This window comes from Tripterygium wilfordii, chromosome 3, assembly GCF_013401445.1.
Source record: "Tripterygium wilfordii isolate XIE 37 chromosome 3, ASM1340144v1, whole genome shotgun sequence".
NCBI classification, from domain to species: domain Eukaryota; kingdom Viridiplantae; phylum Streptophyta; class Magnoliopsida; order Celastrales; family Celastraceae; genus Tripterygium; species Tripterygium wilfordii.
In genome coordinates this window covers 1,491,733-1,512,525 of record NC_052234.1, presented here as the reverse complement: position 1 = coordinate 1,512,525, position 20,793 = coordinate 1,491,733, and the positions used below count along the sequence as shown (strand labels likewise).

Here is a 20,793-nt window from a genome sequence, read left to right as displayed (position 1 = left end):
TTTTTTAAATACAACATGATCAATGGCTCAATGCCACGTACATAGGTAAATATTTATAGAGAATATATATATATAAATTCTCTTATGTGGACAATCACAAGTTATATTAACTTACGCACCTCAATTTCAACATTGATTTGGAAAATGTGAGACCCAAAGCAATGATTTTCACTTGTCATTTCACTCATCTACACCCTCAAAAAAATATACGTGAGTTAATATAACTTGTGGACCAAGCCTCTGTATCAACAGCCCACAAGCTCACCACAATCAAATAGCAGAAAACTCAACAATTATCAGGTCCAAGCCCAAAGTTGCAATCCCAGGGCCAAGTTATTAGGCCTAGGCCCATGTAAACAATTGGATCATGGCCCAAACTATTAGGCCCAGGACCACCCAAGTTTACAGACCCGGGGCCTGCAACGACGTTACCACTCACCAGGTTATAAAAAAAAAAGGGCATGGACTTGATGAATAGATTGGGTCCACTTCCAAACAAGATCAAATTGCTTGCATTTTTATTAATTATCTTTTCAATTCTAGCTATATATATATATATATAGCTAGTACAAAAGGGTATTATTCTACATGACTTGCATGAATGCATGCATATGATCATGGCAATTATATTACTTTTTTCCGGAAGTCCCACAGATGAAAGTGATGAGGAGGAACAACGTCGTCTGTGATGATTTTCATGTTTAATTCAGTCTGTCAATCGATCAATCTCTTCTTTGTTTATTTGTTTTTTTGGTATGTATATAACTAATTAATTTGGAGATGTATGTCTTTAGTCCTAATTAACATGGTATTTATACATAATACTGATGAATAATATTGGGCTTACTTACGTGGAAGCATTATCCATCCAACTAAGGTTTGCCTTTTTGGGATGCCATGCCTTCATTAACTTTCCTTTAGTTAAATTATGTACATATTTCTAACTACTATATATATATACGCTATATATGTAATCTTCTCCAAATTACTTTATATGCAAAATTTACCATCAGTGAATATGCACATATAGCTAGTACTACTTCCCTTTTTTTTTAAAAAAAAATTAATTCTTATTTGCGAGACAAGGCCCAAACTATTACAATCTTGTAATGATAATGGGCCTGATACAATACAAGGCCCAACAAAAACATAAATCTTTTGAGGATCCAGTTTATCCTCTTTTATGCCGGTGTAATGAGAATGGGCGTTATATGCCGGTACATCTGTATAAGTGATCGAGGTGGCAGAATAGACACGGTAGACGCATAGTTTGATCTGCACTGCTATCAAGGTAACGTAGTAGATATGGTAGACCTAAGAAGCACGGACACTTCCCATATGAAGCCATCTGGGTGTCGGACACTTTTCGGATACCGACACGCCTTGGACACGACTCGGACAAATATGATGCGAACATATATGATCGATAAATCAATGAGGATTGGGCATACGAGGGCAGTTACTTTATGGGCTGGTGGCTGTTTGAGCTTATTAGGCGTACTTGGGCTTTTCAGGGCAGGCCAAGTTGTACTTGGGACCACGGGTTTGTGGTTATGGAAGATTGGAGAGTTCCGCAATTCTCTATAGTTTACAATTTTCATTTAATGGTGGCGAAAAAAGTCAAACAAGTTTTAAAAATTAAAAAAAAAAAAAATGGTGTGATAATGTGGTAGACCTCCCAAACCAAAATAATTTGATTCAAATTGTAAACTCTAGAATTTTAAACAAATTACGGAGCTCTCAAATCCGATTATGAGGAATATAATATAGTCTTGCCAAGGGTTAGTTGATTCGCCAGCTATGGGCTTATGAGTAATGGCTTTTATATTTGTGATTTGGGTTGGGCTTCCTTGTGCTGTAGCTGTTTCACTGGGCTGAGAATTAGGGCCTGGGGTGGAATACAGGCTTCCTGGGCATGTACTACAGTACTACGTAGTCTTGATTTGCTAGATTTGGGCTTTTAAGTTTGGATTTGGGCTGTAAGTCCTTTGAGCTGGGCCGTCCATCTTCCTTCTGTTTATTTCCAAGAGGCTCTGCATATGTCCTACCTTTTGGATATTAATTCCTGAAAACAATTCAATCACAGACTACTACAGATTGCTGATAATTACTCAACCAAATCTGAATAAATATTTCATATTAGTGCTAATATACATAGCATAATCTAAGCTCCTTTAAATAGGAAAAAAAATTATGCTACATAACACCCTACACCAAGAGGTCCGTCTCGCTATCTGGAAAGGGTTGAGATGATTTTTCGACCCCTTTTACACTAATTTTTTCCCTAAAGAATTAATTAATAGCTTGCGAGATCAGTTTCAGAAGCCAAATGGTGCACTTCTCCGGCTTCCACCTTCTCCATATCGCTCATTCCATTTCCTCAATTCATTCACGCTTGTCGCATCATAAGACACTGATGGACCAACCTGTAAGGGGAAAAAGGAAAACGGAAATTAATGAGCTTCTACACTGCCTCAAACAACACAGCAGAAAAAAAGTTGTTAGGAGCACCAGGAAAAGAAACGGATGGTGCAAAAACAAAAACAAAAACAAGAACAAGAACAAGAACAAGATAAACACCAAAAGTTGAATCATAAGATTTTAAATGCAGTAAGGGTTTGTGACAAACACATTAACTAAAGCATCACTAACTTGTCTAATGCATTCGAGTCGGAACTATTCCACTAAAGATGGGATCCAAAGTAGGGTTAAAAAAAATTAATTACCTTGGCTTTTGACTGAATGAAATCATCCACATTCAGAGCCCTTAATGCTTGTGATACATTTTGGCCTCCCTGTGGTGTAAAATAAACAGATTAAAAAAGCGGCAACTAATGAGACAGAATGATTGATATAGCCATATGGTGACTCAAGACAAATCAAGCAGCCGCATGGTACAAGAAATCTAAAGTTCAACCCTCTTCATGAAGGTGGATGGACATTCTCATAAGCACATCGTGATTTTGAGTTGACAACTATAGTTTGAAATGAGGACCTGAGTTAGGTACCCAATGAACCAGACATGGATTGAAATGAATGACGTAAAAAACTTAAGGACTATCAGGAATTGAAGTAGTGCTTCACTACCCACTAACACATGCAAAAGAACTTAGATTGGACATTCAAAAAATTACCGAATACAATTACGTCTAAGATCCAAAAACGTACCTTGTCTTCTTCCTCTAAAAGTTCTTGAACTGGTCTATAAGCTGCAGCAATACAGAGGTTCTGCAAAACAGAAGTATCAAAAAGCATGAGAAATTGAATATGTAACATTTCATATTTGACATAAAACACCAGGTCATTACCTTCAAATCACTACCAGAATATCCCTCGGTTGCATTTGCTAGTTTTTCATACTGAAACTCAGTGCCTAAATTCTCTTGTGCAAGAAGTATTTTCAGAATCTTCATACGATTTTCAGCATCCGGTAAATCCACATAAATCCTAAAAGAGAGCCCAGCATAACCCATCAGAGACACCATCCATCTCTATATAATAGATATGCTGAATGAGGCATTATTAATGTTTAAAAACAATATATATACGGCCAATTTATGTTAATCCAACCCGCGGAGGTAAAAAGAAAGGGGTAAAGAACACTCAAGCACATGGCTCCTGCAGTGGACTGGCTCGGGAAAAAACACTTCCTTTGGAATATTACCTTCTCGGTAAGCGACGAATGACAGCATCATCAAGATCAAATGGTCTATTTGTAGCACCCAGGATGAGGATTCTTTCACTGTCTTTTGACCTTAATCCATCCCAAGCTGCCATGAATTCATTCCTCATTCTTCTAGTAGCCTCGTGCTCAAAAGCACCACCACGAGCACCAAGCAAACTATCAACCTATAAGCATAACTCAACATAGAAAACAAAATTCACTTAACAAGGCATAATATTTAAATTGGAATCAACTCCAGGTGATAGGCACAGAAGAAAAAAATGATAAGAGGACAGTACTATCACTGATATATATAGACGTATATAGAACTTTAAGCATGGTAAAGAGAAGGCCAAATGGGGATAATGTCAGTAAGTTCTCAACTGTTCCCCAAAGTTTACTAGCATCTCTAACAAATATTAGTTTTAAGCTCAGCAATATGAAAGTGTTCAATAATCACATTATGCTAATATTTCATCTGCCAATGATGAACAGTTCTGAACAAGTCAAAAAAAATTCTGAAGAATAGAGTGGCCAGATTGCAGAAATTTCCATAGAACACCATCAAAATATTTCACCAGGACACGAAAACTTATTCAGCAATCGTTGCATTTCTAAATTGCATTAAAATGTGGAGGAAAATTTACACGATAGACAGAAGTTTGCGAACAATCTTATGATATTCTATGAACATCGTATCTAGTCACAAAGCATATAAGCTTTTCAAATCTATTGCTCGAGTGAAGGATCACACCAATATCCTAGCATAACATCATCTGTATAATGTTGAAGTTTGTTAAGGAAAAAATATTAAGCCAAGAATATGATCTTGTTAGGGGCCCTTTGAGTGCCAATAATCAAATGCTAAAAAAATTTCAATATGTAGGACATTATGAAATTTCACCAATATAAGTTCGGCCAATCCTATTTATATTTAGTCAATTTCTAGAAGGAAGAAGAAACTGCAACTTCTCCCAAATTAGTATAAGGAGAATGTTAGATCAAATAAATAATGATTTCCCCTCTGTTGGACCCAAAATAAAATTTTCCCTGTATTTATTTATTACCTTACCGGTCTTCAATGCTTTCACAAATAACATAAATATTGGACCTAGAGATTAAACATTTTTTTCCAAATAAAAGAAGCTCACCTCGTCAACAAATACAATGACAGGGGCCAGCTTACTAGCAAAGGAAAATAGAGCCTTGGTAAGCTTTTCCGCATCTCCAAACCACTGCATCAGGAAAAAAGAAAGTGAATTTACGTCCACAACAGAACAAAAGAAAAAACTGCCTTGATGCGCACCAAGGGGGTGCCACCTGAAACAGTACAAGAAGAAGAAAACAAAACAAAACAAAACAAAAATCCATGACATTGCAGACAACATTATCTTGATATGAAAATTGAACCCAGCCATATCATCATTCCAAATTCCTAATTTTCGTAGAGTCTAGAAAGGTTTTAAGTTCTTGCTCTAATTTGCAGGAAATGTGAAATTCCCCACAAAGGCTGTGAATGTGTGTGCACTCCAGACAGGCAGACAGCATAGCCAAAAATGTTCAGATAATCAGAGTAAAAAATTGATTCCTCAACACGAATCTGGTGTAGAGTAAAAATACAGGCACATTTTTTCGGGTAAGAAAAAGATCTTAAAGACATCAAGGACCATTTCTATAACTTCAGTCTGAAAGCCAAACATTTTTATAAAAAATGGATATTTTTCTGCCCACCTTAGATGTAAGAGTTGAACCAGTTATACTGATGAAGTTTGCCCCTGCTTCTGCAGCAAGAGCCTTTGCAAGAAGGGTCTTCCCTGTTCCTGGAGGTCCAAAAAGTAAAACTCCTTTGGAAGGCTGCAAAATACATTAAAACAATCACACACATAAAATGCAAAGAATGAATTAAGTATATTTTGCAACATCATCTGTAGAAAGATCAAAAATTGTACCCGCAACAAATTCCCACGAGAAAAGAGCTCGGGTCTCTTCATTGGAAGAATAACAAGTTCATTCAAAGCCTTCTTTACATCTTCAAGTGCACCTACATCAGCAAATCTGACACCAGTTTCACCAGGAGGCACAACTGCAGAGAGAAAGTTGCTCTCATATTCGCCTTTTGCAAGGTTCTGTCAAAGTAATACATTGGTCAGTGTAGGGAAAAAGACTTGAAAATGTTACAGGCATTTATAAAGAATAATATATCACAAACCTTTAAACCATGTGAGGGTTTCCGAGAAACTGTTTCTTGCTCCTTCAGCCTCAAAATTGCAATTTCAAGGCTAAATAAGATAAAAAATCTCAATCAACTCCAAGATCATATAAATTCGACCAATAGCATAAAAGAGTGCACACACATGTAAATACCTTGCACGAGGCAGAAACAATCTTCCCCCCTTTATAGACGGAAGGAGGCAAGATGATAAGTAATGGTTTTTTGCCCATCCAACAACTTTCTCAGCTTCTGGAAAAATACATACACAGGAAATTTTAATGGCAAATGGCAATCAAAGAAAAAAAATTTGCATCACCAACTTTATAGAATGCTTTAAATCTCATGAGAGTGAAAATTTTAAAGAGGATACTCATGCTTTTCAAAAATAACCATCAAACAAATGCCAAGAAGCGTAAAACCCAACAATCGATATTTTATGATTGTAGCATGTTAAAACCATCAAAGAAACTTCCATACATGAAGTTTCTTATTTTTGATTGAAGATTATGTGAAGTAATACAATAAAGGGAAAAATTTATCAAACACCCTAACTTCATAGAACATTACTTCGTTTTGTCAATATAACGCCATCTGAATTTACATATAACAGGTCCATGCATGACAGCTCATGTTCCTCCAGTACCTGTATTAAATAACTACTTGTCATGAATCTCAAAGAAATTGAAGTCTGATAACATGCTGTTATTAATGAAATACAAGACCCAAAAGCATAGTAAACACAAGGTTGAAAAGAATAATGTAAGTCCAAGATTTGTTAAGAAGTAAAGCTACCAAAAAAAATGCAATTAGAGAAGCTTAACTCGATACCTTATGTAGTTCATTTAAGTTGCTCCGTGATATCACAATTCTCCTGTCTTCTTCAAGTTGTTTATTAAATGTTCTGAGCAGATGATCTTCCTGCAAGAAGCAAATATGTTGTGTCAACTGTTACAGAAGTTGCCAGGTAGCAACTTTCGAAGGATTTGTCTTTTGACAATTTCAGTATAAGAAGGGCTCATGAGATGATAATTGACTAGGCAGTGAAGAACTGGCAAGTTGAAGTTCGCACCAACAAATCCATTAAATGAGATGGGGGTGGCACGGATCACAGAAAATGTCAGGACAAAGACAGTTAGCATAAGTTAGAAGGGAATTTACCTTTGGGGGGTAAACGCACAAAACATTGGTAAAGAGACTGTATAATTCATTGTCATCAGATCTCTTTGTTTCTTTGAATCCCTCGGTAAGGCGCTTCAATGAGAGAGGCTGGAAAGTAAAAGCAAGATATACTCAACCCATTCAATAATGACATATGACAAACAAGAATGAACACTGTAGTAAAAAAATATATACTACAAGTGAAATGCACCAAAAAATTTTTCCCAAATGCATCCAATGGTAAGAAAATCCACAAGCGTTACCAGCTTAGCAATGCGACTGAAATTCGGGAGTATCATTGTCTGCTGAACAACAAAAAAGAAGAAGGAAAAAAGAAAATTGGTTACATGGAAAGCGAGGAGGTGGTGGAAAATAGGCATCAAGATTTCAAAATGTGAAAGGCTGTATGCACAAAGTTCTAGAAGCTTACGAAGTTCTCTTTCTGCTTTGATTCTGTATCAATCTTATTCTCACCACAAATTAAAACAACAGGACCAGACAAGCGGTCAAATATTTCCTGCACTTTGTGAACAAAATCCCTACGATTCGACTTAGGAACTGCCCTGGACAACCATTGTGAAGAATCCGGAAAATAGACAATAAGAGGTTGCATGGTTTCCACAACCTGCAAGCAATGAAGAAGACAGTATGACAACAGCTAACTTAAGTATCACAGCCAGGTGTAATAGGAGATGAAACGCAACTACGCAAGTAGAAAGACACATACTACAGGAAATTTCACATCAAACCAGAGAAGGCAATTTGCATTATACCTCGCAAAGAGCTTCCATGGCGATATAGCAATCTTCTTCCTGAGTGTCAAGATCACGATCAATATCCTTAACTGTAGATGAGAAAAGATGATAAGCTCATCTTTATCATATTGAATTTCGTGAAAAAAGCATTGCATAATGTCAACAATTAAAATGAGAATTCAGATGAGCAGATTTTTTTAATTTTCTTTTCTTGTTTCTATCTGGGGTAAAAAAAAGAAACCTGTACCACTTTCACAAAGTTCTGACACAAAATAAAATTCACACTTTTTTCAGTTATATTGAAAGAGTACATTTTCCATTTTCCAAATGGCACAATAAAACCAGAAACCTTGCTTCAACAAAGCACTAGAAACCCTTTTAGATAATAAATAGATAAAGCTAGAAATTGATGCGGTCAAGGATAATGGTACCACATGCTAACTTACAATCGTCTCCAAGAAACACACAGAATAGCATCTTAAACAATAATCACAAAGCAGAAGCTAAGAATGCATCAGAGAAAAATGACAGAAACATTGAGAAATCAATTACAGCTAAATAAAGGGAAAGATAGAAAATACTTTCTCTAGTATTAATTTCACATGCAACATACATAGATTAATATTAAAAGACCACACAAAATGAAAAATGCATTTCATGCCATAGTTTGGCACAAGCACGTATTTACTTGAGTTGAAGCATTATTCCACTGTCCACACCGATGACAATTGACAACCTCAAACAGATTCTGGACTTCTCAAACATTCTTTAACCATGTAACCAAGTTATGAATAATAAACATGCAATTACTCTGAAGACACGGATCTTAAATAGTGTTCAAAAATAGACAAGGGAACCTATAGCAAAACATCAAAGCAAAAGAAGAGGGTAATCTTCATTTAAAATGAAATAGGCATTTCATTTTTTTCCAAATGAGAAGTATACCATCTATCCAATAAGCTGATGCTTTTGCAACATGCTTCTTGGTTTTCTCATCCCCTTCTTCATTAGCTTTGCTCTCATCATCAGTATCCAAAATAACAGCAACTCGGTCTTCCTTAACCTCATACACCTCCCCTCTCTGTCCACTAGATAAGCATCTGCAAATGTGCCAAATGTTATAAGAGAAACTCTTGAGAGGTACAACCTAGTTCAAGTGATTAACAGAAAGTTGTTCAAGAGCTGTCATGAAAGGCACATCGAGTTCCATGGCATCCTAGATTACAGGATAAAAGTTAACACCACACATCATTCATACAACCTTTTTCATTTGGACTACCCAGAGTTAGATGCAATCTGAAAAACATAATAGAACCAATAATTTTCCAGAGCGGTTGAGCCTAGCAGTAATCAACTTACAATACTGATCCGGGATAATGCATTGCAATTTTTATTAGATGGCCGTTGATGAGAATCCACAATGTGCCATGTCATACTATAAATTCTGGTACTCTTGATGCATAATATTGCACTCAGGTTGCTCTGTTAATTGTACCGTGATTTTGCATCAGTAAACTAACAAACATGTATTGGTTTCTTCCCAATTAAACTTTTCAAACAATTAAAATCATGATAAACTGTTCACCCCCAACTTTGTATTGTCAAGATAAAATACACACCAATTAGCATGTTGAGATCAGATACATAGAGGAAAAGACGCCAAGTAAGATTGTAAATGGCAACAAGAAAAAAAAGACACTCACTTTTGACACCCATGCATCTAACAAAATAGTGACCAACTAAAAGCAGGGTTTTCTTGTTGAACAACACCAATATCATATATAATATCATATATAACATCAAAGTTACAATCAACGGAAAGAGCTCATCAAATCGAAGAACTTGCCATTTGCTTTCTTTGTAAAATGCAAGTGATTCGCTAACTATCAATAAGCCGTCTAAGTCTACCAAAAAAAAAAAACAAAATGAGAAGAAAAGGATCCCTCAAGTCATCCAAACTGTCGGTGAAAAACTAAGAAGGTTATGTCATAAATTTATTCTAAACATATCAAAGATAAAAATAATTTACAGAGACCCTTTTAGCAGAAAATTTTGGAAAAGCTGTCCATGAAGTGCTCTAGGTTATTGAGATGCACACCATACCTTGGCACTTACAGAAAAATGTGCATAGAGTAAAAAAAATTATTGACTTTAAACAAACGTGTATATCGTATAAATTATTGTCTTCCCAATCATCAGGTTTCCAAAGGAGGCATTAGATTCATACTTCGTAATCTCTGCATATGTATGTTCATGACCACTAATTTCATACACACTTGAAGTAAAATTGGAAAGAGGTCTTTTTTTTTGTTAAGAAAATGCCACCACTTAAGAGTCTGAGTGTAGTCATAGCCTCAAGTTCAGATTAATAGGTTGAGCATAATTAAAGGTCATACCTTTCCCCAGAAATCTAAACTCAGAAGAACATGAATCATCAATGCTGATCTGAAAGGGACAGTGAAGTAGGATGGACTCATCCCCAAAGGAGTCCTATTGTAGCTTTTCTTATAACTAAATATGACGGACGTGTAGAATAAAGAGGTTTCAAGAATGGAAGGTGCTTATGGTTTTTAAAACAAGAAGCCCCCAAAAATCGGATATAGTTAGATAGAGATGGGGCCACTTAAGGTTTTCTTGCAGCATGGTAATGAATGGTTTCGAGAGTTGTTTGGAGGGATTACTCAACTGAAAATGAGAGACAATATGTGAAGACTAGGGTGTGTATTTTGGCATACGAATAAGAAACGGATTTGGAGTGGATATGGAAGAAAAGTTATTGAATGGTCACGAACACTAGTAATCTGACACCATAGCACACTAAGACCTAAAGAAGAGAAGAAAAAGAACAGTAAGAACAGTAAATACCAATAGCTTCAGTTTTCTGAACAAAATTAGGCACTCAAATTCTTACTCAAAGTATAACTTGTCAGAAAAAAACATAAATATCCAAAAGCTCCCAGAGCTATTGTTGACTCTAAGAGCACAAGTGATTCTTAAAGAAGCTCAGTTACTAAGCAATATAGACTCCTAAGCTAGCAAAAGTATAAAATTCGGAAACTCCTGAAAAACACTCAACACCACTAAGTTACTAAAATGTACACAACACATGTTGGCAGGTTTGCAAAGAGGCCGAAAAGCTAACGAAATATATATATACCCATCCCGGATGAAACAAGGAATTAGTTAAGAAGTTAATGTTGATGTCAATTATGCGGTCATCTAGCTTTTAGGAAAAAAGGTAGGACCGTAGGACATATGTCACAGGAATCGTACTGATAGAAATACATGTATGTAAAAGTTACGAAATGCTAACCATGATTACTCATCCACTCCCAGATGGACCAGAACCAAAATTCAGGGAACAAAAAATTCTTAAACAGAACTACATGGTGGGGAAAGCCCAGACATGACAATCTTTTCAACATTTAAACTATATGATCCACCAGCCAGGAATATGGAATAAAAAGGAATCCATTAGGAAAATCGTGAAGAAAATGAACTCAAAGTTTCTCTTAAAAAGAAAAAGGTATGAACCAACAATGAAATCTGGGGTTTGGAGAAATGCCAAGAGACAGAAAGGCATTCAAGAGTTTCTCTTCCATGCATACAAACCCACCTGCCATGAATGATACTATAAGCATTTCTTGGACCATCAGACGTTGGTATCTTCCGCAAAGCGACCCTGTGATGCATTGTGTGTATGAATATTACCAAGCGTGAAGTTTAAGTGCACTGGGAGGATGAGTTATGCTAGAGGGATCTAAGAAGAAAGCTGGCAATTATGACCATCCTAAGAGCATGCTTATCATTTCCTACAAATACTCAAGACCAAATCAAAAGAGTAGCTTACCCTCAACCCCACCAAATAGAAAATATACATAATAATGACCAAAATCAGTAACTTTGCATAATCGAATTTCCAGTGTTTCCCAAATAAGAAATAACCGCTTGGCAAGTGAAATGCGCATGACACTAGAACAGAATTTGTAAGAATACACATAAAACTCAAGAAAGCAAAAAGAAACAAAGTACACTCCTACAATGCCATTCAAAATCTGAAAGAGCACAGCGAAAATAGAAGTAACAAGGCATAAATATAAAAAAAACTTGAACAAAATGATTTAGCAATCAGCAACAAGAAACAAGCAACCCCATAAGATTATCTTGTAACAGGTGAAGAAGTATGTAATTTTCTAAACAAAAATTACTCCAAAACAAGATATATCTAATATCTATTAAGAAGAAGAAAGAGAAGAAAAAGAAAATAAATCCGGAAACCTGTGATCTAAATGTTTGACTCAGGGGAGGGGTCAAATGATGATGATGCAAAATTATACTGCTAATCTCAGTTAAACAAAGAGTTTCCGTTTATGTTTCTTTGTGATAAATAAATCCAGAAACATCTGATCTAAATGTTGAACTCAGTGGTGGTGTCAACTAATGATGATGCAAAATTATACTACTAATCTCAGTTAAACAAGAAGTTTCCGTTTATGTTTCTTTGTGATAAAATTTAAATATAAGATTTTCCATATATACGACGAGATGGCTTATTCCCCAACGAAAAATTGGATTTACAGCAATTTTATTTACCTAGTGCGTATAGGGAAAAATAGAAAAAATAAATAGCAAACCCATCAAAAAAGGATGAAAGGAAAGCCTTTCAGATTCATATTTAAATTAAAATTTCATGATTCATCAACAGACATGATCATGTACACTGCACACAGATATTCCTTGAAGGAAATTCCCGTAACACATATACCTCAGAAAGGATTACCTATGGAAAAAAAAAAGTAAACAATAATGTAAATAAAATAGTACCATAATTATAAAATCGGAAGATTAACGTTCTCAGTATAGTCACATCAATATGATCACTGAATATTAACAATCCGTCATTCACTTGGCACATATTGTCCATGAAAGCCCATAGTAGAAAAATGAACAGAGCTCAACTTCTTCAATTCAGACTACTCATTTGATGAATTTATACGATTAATATCTATTTTTTTCTATTCTTAAAATTATTACATCATAAGTTTCCAGATAGATTCTATGCATGCCCCCCTCTCCCCTTCATTTTTTTATAACATGTGTTGAGAGGCCAAATATACTAAGTACATCAGATATAGACAAGATTATTAGTACCTGTTATCCGCTTCAATACGTAAAGAAGGCCCAATGTATTTCACACGATCTCCTGCAAAAGATTATAAAACTATTAATTAGGAGACAAAGTGTGAAGGAAAAAAGATAAGTGTAACAGTAGTATAGACTGATATCCAAAAACCAAAATCATTACAAGCAAGCAAGCAGTTATCAGACCATACCATGCTGCCAAAAACAAACCAAATGCGCCTTGGTTTGAAAAATGTTTCCTGTTTCATCTTCTGTTTTTAGATAGTGAAAAAAAAATCTTTTTATCATTAAACTGATTTTATTTTCTAATGGAAAATAATTTATTCAAAAGGCATCATGGAGGCAATACAAATAGCCTGAAGAAGATTGCTAGTAGAACACCAAATCCTTAAAGTGGAACAATTAGTATCAGTAAGGAAAACTGCATTAGATTCCTCTTTCTCAAAGGCTCTCCTATTCCGCTCCTTCCATAAGCACCAAAAAATGGCCATAGGACCAGCTGCAGATTCTTCATTTATCATGAGAATCATTTTCTTCTGAAGAATGTTTTCCAATGAAATGGCTTAGCAGAAACAAGGAGGAAGAGTTGTTTTAACTTTTAAGTATCTTTTCATTTTTCAGGGAATTGAAAACAGAGAACAATTGTACTTTTTAAAACCAAATGAACTCCAACTCTCCGAAACTTTCCTGAGCATTTTTTTTATCCTCGCTAAGTAACTTAAAATGACATGTACAAGCATGTAACCAATTGAAACTACTGCAAAACGGTAACTGCCACTTCTCTCCCGAACCACACAAACATCTCACAAGCGCCTAAATCACCACAATAAAACACACTCACAGCTGCAAAAAATTATACTTCCATGACAACTACCCCACCCAAAAAAAAGGTAGCAGAAATTAGGTTAAAGGATATTTTACGCCAGATATCAATGATTGGGGGTGAGAAATGAAATAAAATAATATAACCAACTAAAACAAAACAAATTACCCACATTCCAATACTTCTGAACAAGCCAAAACCTCATATTCATGCTTTCTCTTTAACTAGTGCCAAATAAAACAAACAGTAAAATGTCCTCCACATAAATTTCGCTTTTCCTTCCAGATTTTAGCTGAATAAAGATGTCTTCACCAGGAACAATCATATTCCCAAGACACAAGTTCGCTAGAGAATGAAGGTGAAAAAAGACATAGGTAGTCATATTTCACCTTTCCTCAGTGGCCGCTTGGGGTTGTTTGAAGCCTCAACAGTCTCTGACTTGGTGGATTCAGAATTCTCAGGTTCCCCAGAGACCCTCTGCCATAAAAGTAGTTTCAGAATACAAAATTAGGTCATGGTTTATGGTCAATCTCAGGAAATTATCCCTATGAACTAACATGAGTGTCAAGCCTGTTAACATTACAAATTTACAATAAGAAAAAAAAAAACACTCTGAACTTGGGTTGGAAAATGTTATGTCTCATATATGTTATGTTTAAGCTTATTGACAATAATTAACAGCACATATGCCACAAATCATTTCAACTCAAGGATACTGAATGACAAGTATATCCAAAGCATGTACTATTCCTTTATGGCCCCTCAAAATGCTACTGAAGGCCAGCACATTTAGTTTTTGTTATCCGCCAAACAACTACCAACCCAGAATTCCCATAAACTTGACAGCCAAATCAAAAGATTTTGAACTGTCTCCTCTGCAGCTATGCAGTGGCAACTGTCAACCATAGTTTCCCCCTCCTTTAAAGGTTCTCAAGAGTCAAAATTCTATCCAAACTAGCTTCAGATGCAAAAAAGAAACTATAACAGAGGCAATATTTTTCCAATCAGCTTGCAATGGAAACGACCCCTCCCCACTAGCCCTTTTCTTGAGGGTGTCCTGATAAACTATTTGATATCAGAGAAACATCATTAGCAAATTCAGTCTAACTGTCTAACTTCAATGGGATGCCCCACCATACATCATGCCAGAACAAAATGGTATCTTCATTGCATGTTTTAAATTACAGGACAGAAAGAAATAAGCCATTCTTTCTCATCCTTTTCCACAAAACCACCCATACAGATCTCCAACCTAATCTTATCACATGATAAGATAAAAATAACTACATCATCCATCATTAAATTCAAAATAGGGAAGGTAAATAATCCATCATTCTGCTACTACTGCTAGTGTATGGAGTTCGAAATTTCATTGAGAACTGAAGATGTAAGCGTAAGGAAAACTTTATTGTATTATGGAAGTACAAAGAGCAAAGAGGAGTGCTGTTGCAGCCAAACATGATACTAAAAAATCTGTAGGCAAGCAATTTTGTCTACATAATGCCCCACTACCTCCCTCCCACTTCATTGTTGATGCAGAATGGAAGTAGAAGGATTTCCAAAGCTAATTTGGATTTAATAGAATTTCAACAATATCGTAATCGTAGACTCTACGGTTATTGTTCTTTCTTTTCATCCATCCATAAACACCCAAAACCCCAAAATCGCTATTCACATCACTGTTCACAGCAATTTGAAGAGTAATTTTCTGATTGTACAGAAACTTCAAAAGTTGTCATGCATCAATTTGGCATCAGAGAGGTTGAACCCGCATTGAAGTGCATAAAATTGAGAGGTTGATCCTAGCATCAGATTACATGAAACAAAGGTATGGAAAGATTAAGGCTTTTTGAGTATGTTAAATCCAGGATGTTAGGGTTTGAGTATGTTAGTGATTTCCATGGAAGAGTAAACCCAATAGATTTTCTTCTGTGGCTCAAGTCTGTGAATGATGTTTTTATTAATGATTCTATTCCTGAAAATATAAGAGTGCGCTTGGCGAAGTATAAGCTTAAAGGGACAGCTCAGCGTGTTGGTACAGTGTTGAAGAAACACTACATAGAACTGAACAATCACTGATTGATACATGGGATGCAATGAAAGTTACGAAACAAAAGATAAAAGAGCAAAATCGGTCTGGTTTTAAACGAGAGCAAGTACTCCAGTTTAGACCTCAAAGCTGTTTGATTCCTCAAGCCAACAGTTCTTGCTTCCCTGCAACAGAATATATGCATAATATATCCTAATAATGAGAACAGCAACTATTGTATTGGCAATTTGACCAAGAAAGAAGTTGCCAAAGCTAAAATTTCCATCAAGGATACCGAGGGAATCCATCTAACTTTGATTGTCTTAATGGCAAAGAAAGAAGGATAAAAGTTCTGGAGTTGATTTCAAAAATTCCTACCAACAACAACATAATAAAGGCTGAAAGTGCTACAAAGGTTGAGTCTAAATAGGTCAATGAAAAGCAAAGTCTGCCAACTAAGCTCCCTGAGGAAGAGTTGCCACTTAAAGTTCTTATAGTAGAAGAGTTTGACATGCAAAGTAAGGACACCAGTGAATTTCCTACCTTAGCAGTAAGGAATGGGGTTGGATCTGAGAAGGAGAGAGTTTCTGCTCAGTCAAGTACAGATGCAGTTCAAAGCCCGTTTAACAACACATCTATTATACAATTTACTTCAATTGAGTTCTTAGTTCCCACAGGACTCAAGACAATGCAACTACTTGATCTAATTTCCCATTATTAATATTGATGTTTCCAAAGCAGCAAGAGCACTCCAAGCATGTTCTTTCAGAGCAACTAGTGAAAGTCCGACGTGAAAGTCTTCCACCACTTCGACAATTTAAAACTCGAGGAAGAGTTTTTCAAATTGGGGGAGAATATGCAAAATGGAAGTAGAAGGATTTCCAAAGCTAATTTGTATTTACTTGTATTTCAACAATACTGGTATAATAGACTCTAAAGGTTATTGTACTTTCTTTTCATCCGTCCGTAAAAACCCAAAGCCCCTAAATCACCGTTCACAGCGATTTGAAGAGTGACTTTCAGATTGTATAACAGCTTCAAAGTTGTCCTACATCAATTGTAGCTCTGGATATATTAAATAAGAAACACATAGTTGACATACCTCATTCAAGCCAAATAAGCATCGCCACAAGTCCTACAGAGTTCTCAGTACTTCAAACAAACCTACCTTCTCAAAATCTTCAGGTTTGTAAGGTAGCACAAGCTTTTTAAGAGCTGCTTCAGCAGTTTCAACATCTACTTCATCATCATCACTGCAATCTGTTCTTCCCTCATTACTGCTTGTCAGTTCCTCTTCGTTGCTTGCATCATTCTCATCATCAACCTCCGACTCTGAAGTACATTCCTCCCCAGACACAACATTTTCATCATCTGATTCACCCTCAGCTGTGCAATCCTCACCAAAATCCTGTACCAATGTTTTAGAACTTGATCAAATAAATTTATATTGTGCATCATAAGTAAGAAAGTCTATAAAGTAGTAAATGTGATAAAAGTATCAAAATCTTACATATGGAGCAAGGACATTGCTGTCAAGCACCAGCAAAGGAACTTTTAGATCTCGAGCAAGTGCTCTAACTAATCTCTCCCGATAAAGTTCACTGCCTACAAGTGGCATCATCATACAACTAATTAACTCAGAAGTCATATGCAATTATTCATGTTTGGAGTTAAATCCACCATCTATATTCATTGCTTTGATCACAGACAAACAGGGATTAAGATGGCGGGTCAATGACTAACCAGGACAGCTCTGAAGCAATATCCGTCCACTTGAAGATGCCAAACGAGCACCATAGGAAGTAGTAAACTTCTTATGTTTCAAGTGCGAAGAGGTGCATTCTACCAAAAGACTTTTGGCGTGTTCACTGTAAAAATAAAATGACAGAAATTAAGTTTAACGACAGGAAGAAAAAAAAAAGGAAAGGGACAACAGAGTTAGATAACAAATACTGTACTGGTAATTACTTAATATAGTAAGGGAACGATTCCCAGGAAACATGTATTTTCTCCCACGGAACAACACTGCGCAAGAACTCGTTTTTGAATTTTTCACGTCGAGTAAGAAAAGGAGATTCTTTCTTTTTCCTTTCAATGGTGAGCTTTTCATTATTCAGCCATTCCTTCTGATCCTGTTCCCCAAGTTGAGCATGGGAATTGCAATTCCTCGAACTCTCCCCCCCATCTGTCTCCCGCCAAGTCTTTCCTTTGTCAAAGTTAGCCCCTTCTTTCACAGGCGTATGCTTATCCTCACTTGCATTCCGTCCATCCCCTTCCGAGCTATAGAAACATAACTGGCTATTCTTCAACCCCTTATCCAATCTTCCTTGCAAGATAGCATAATTACTTCTTGAAGCAGTGGTTTGAGAAGAAAAGGCAGTCAATATGTGCCTGCGGATCAAACCACCCCGAGAAGAGAAATTTCTTTCGGCTATAGTTGCATGCCTTAAAGATCGAGAGCAATCATGGTCCACAATATTTGGCCGAATCGAATATTTAGATTGTTGAAACACTGAACTCCATCTTTGATCTTTACCCCTTATTCTCCTTGCATACATTGCAGCTTGCTATTCCAATCCCCACTGCATCAATAAGTAGTCATATGTTAGTTCAAGAATCAGTTTCATAAAATTCAGACTGCAGGAATGAAAAATATAGTTTCAGCTACTGATTTATGTTTCTTGCACAGACAACAGATTGTTATCAAAGAATTTGCACCCGGGACTCGATTACTAACATCAAAGTGGGAATCCTTAAAACAATCTAAGCATACTTCAACCTAGGTGGATAATTAAGCTTATCAAGCCTAAGGCAGACAACGATACAATAATATCCCTTCCAATCAGTTTTCAACAATAACTCATATCTAAAAAACCTAAATTTCATTCCCTGAGTGGAATAGCTATCGTGTTGCAGACAGAAATCATTGGTGCCACATCAAAAATTTCATAATGAATTGTTTAAACACACACATGATCATGCATAGCAGTCAACCTCTGTCTCTGTTACCTTCCTCTACTTTGACAGCAACCACGCACAGAGAACCCAATTATAACTAAACCCTCCGATTTCACACACAAAAAATCGTTCTTGTACAAAGCATTGGAAGGATACAGACCTCTTCCTAGAAACGATTGCAAGAGCTAGTGCCTGTCCATGGGTATCAGAGAGAACCAAGACGAGAATTTCGAATGAGAGAGATTTTAAAGTGGGAACGATAGATGGCGGAAGACAAGCTCTTCGCAGGACAAACAGAGAGAGATAAGAGATCTGGGATGTTCTTAAGCTTAAGAGTGCACGCGAGCGACAATAGGGCGGTTTCAGTTCTGCGTTTTCCGCAACGTTTGTGGATGGTCTCTGTTGTTCGTCGAGATTGAATGTGGGTTGGATTATTCGGCCCAAAATTGAGTACAGGCCCAATAATTTTAGTGAAAATTTAGTCACACCCCATTATTTACCATACATACCCCGACTTTAATTGACTTTGCATTGACCGGGTCTTTTTTAAGAGCTCCACTCCTCACACCTCAAAAACACAAAGAAGAAAATAGAGTCCACGCCTCCTTCACCATGAGAAAGCTAGGGTTCAAAGTCGTATCAAATCTCACATCCCTTATCGCGTGTCCCACTCGTGTCGCCGTCCCTGGACCATCCTCCTTCACCGCTCTATTGAACACCATTGGTGGCTGCGCCTTTTCCCATCGTGTTATTCGGATGCGGGGAGAACTGGGTGTACTTGTTGAGGGAGACGAGTGCCTTAGAGTTATCTAGAGGAGGCTTCTTCGGTGAAGTGATTGGAGATGCATGGGGAGCGGTCTCAATCTCCTAGTCATATTGAACCATCTGGAGGTACTGTTAACAAGGGGTGTCTTTATAAAAAAAAGGGGGTTGAGACTAAAGCTCTCCATAATTTTAATAGCTCAACCCAAAATTCTCAGATTGGCTTATGCTTGGTAACTCTTTAGGTGACACATGTTGTCTCCTCATTAGAGGCGTACTTTTAGTATTATCAAAGTCGAACGAGTAACTAATAATCTATTTATATGACGACTCATATAGTCCAGTGATTTCATCGAATAATATGGGTATCAAATGAATTGTAATTGCAATGGAAACAATCAAAACATATATATCTGTTAATATGTGCTCCAAAGCAAAAAATACCATAATAGAAAAAGAAAGGGTCGGCATGATTCTATAAAAACCAATTCAAATAATCAAATTGAATTCATTTGTACCGAGATGTTCTAACACTGCTTACTAAGAGTTGCGTGTCTACCACTTCATCATAACGGCATGCTATAAATCATAATAACCAATCGTCTTCTGTCTTTGAGTCTAATCACGCGTGCATTCATTGCTTGCTTACGTCAAATCTTCATCCTTTGAATCAACGACGCTTTGATCTTCCATTTTTCAGGTTCGTTTTTGTCGAATCACGCATATATTCACTTTTCTTGCGTCGTATCTTTGCTAATCTACAGAGCGAGTGTTACTATCTTTTGGTGTTCAAGGTTTAGATTTTCATAGGTTTTGTCTGTTTCAAATTTGGAGGAGCTCATACAATCGAAGATGATGTTAACCGATTCCAATAGAAGAATACATCATGTTCATCTTCATTCCAACAGGTATGATGTCTCTGACTTCACACTGGAGTGAACTTCCTGACAAGGGTTATTGGGATTTTGTGCTCATGCACATTACTTGAATCAGCCATGTACCAAAATTGGATTATTTTATGAGTGTTGCTTATGTCCTTTCGGAATATATAGGATTGAATTCAGTGACATTGAATTTTCTAAGATTCATAATTGAATTTTCTTCCTCCATCTGTTGTTTCATAAATTTATTTATAGTAATATTATGTATTACCCATGACCTTCCATTGGCTATACTTCATTAGGCTTCTATTTACATTATTGAAGGTCAGCACTGTAAGAAGTTTTTGCACCAATAGAGCATGAAATTCTTTTCCCTTTTGTTCTCCTTCTCTGTGGTCAATATAAATAT

At 36.4% G+C, this 20,793-nt stretch overlaps 1 protein-coding gene across 3 annotated transcripts; it reads right to left on the bottom strand.

Moving 5' to 3' along the window:
• Positions 1–2,040: 2,040 nt before the first annotated feature.
• On the bottom strand, positions 2,041–19,125 carry LOC119994148. Of its 3 annotated transcripts, none has more exons than XM_038841207.1 (24): positions 18,902–19,125; positions 17,752–18,365; positions 17,527–17,651; positions 17,294–17,388; positions 16,952–17,191; positions 14,144–14,231; positions 12,941–12,992; positions 8,735–8,889; positions 7,808–7,878; positions 7,465–7,659; positions 7,298–7,339; positions 7,035–7,142; positions 6,705–6,794; positions 6,444–6,519; positions 6,029–6,125; positions 5,874–5,943; positions 5,614–5,790; positions 5,396–5,518; positions 4,816–4,899; positions 3,665–3,849; positions 3,309–3,447; positions 3,169–3,228; positions 2,727–2,795; positions 2,041–2,426 (listed from the first exon to the last, which is right to left on the bottom strand). In XM_038841207.1, exons 2-24 carry the CDS (start codon positions 18,339–18,341, stop codon positions 2,319–2,321), a joined length of 3,039 nt encoding a protein of 1,012 aa, XP_038697135.1. In that variant the 5' UTR covers positions 18,342–18,365; positions 18,902–19,125; the 3' UTR covers positions 2,041–2,318. The 3 variants fall into 3 exon arrangements, with proteins under 3 accessions (XP_038697135.1, XP_038697137.1, XP_038697136.1); XM_038841209.1 differs by having other exon boundaries at positions 7,298–7,336; XM_038841208.1 differs by having other exon boundaries at positions 17,752–18,350.
• Positions 19,126–20,793: the final 1,668 nt, after the last annotated feature.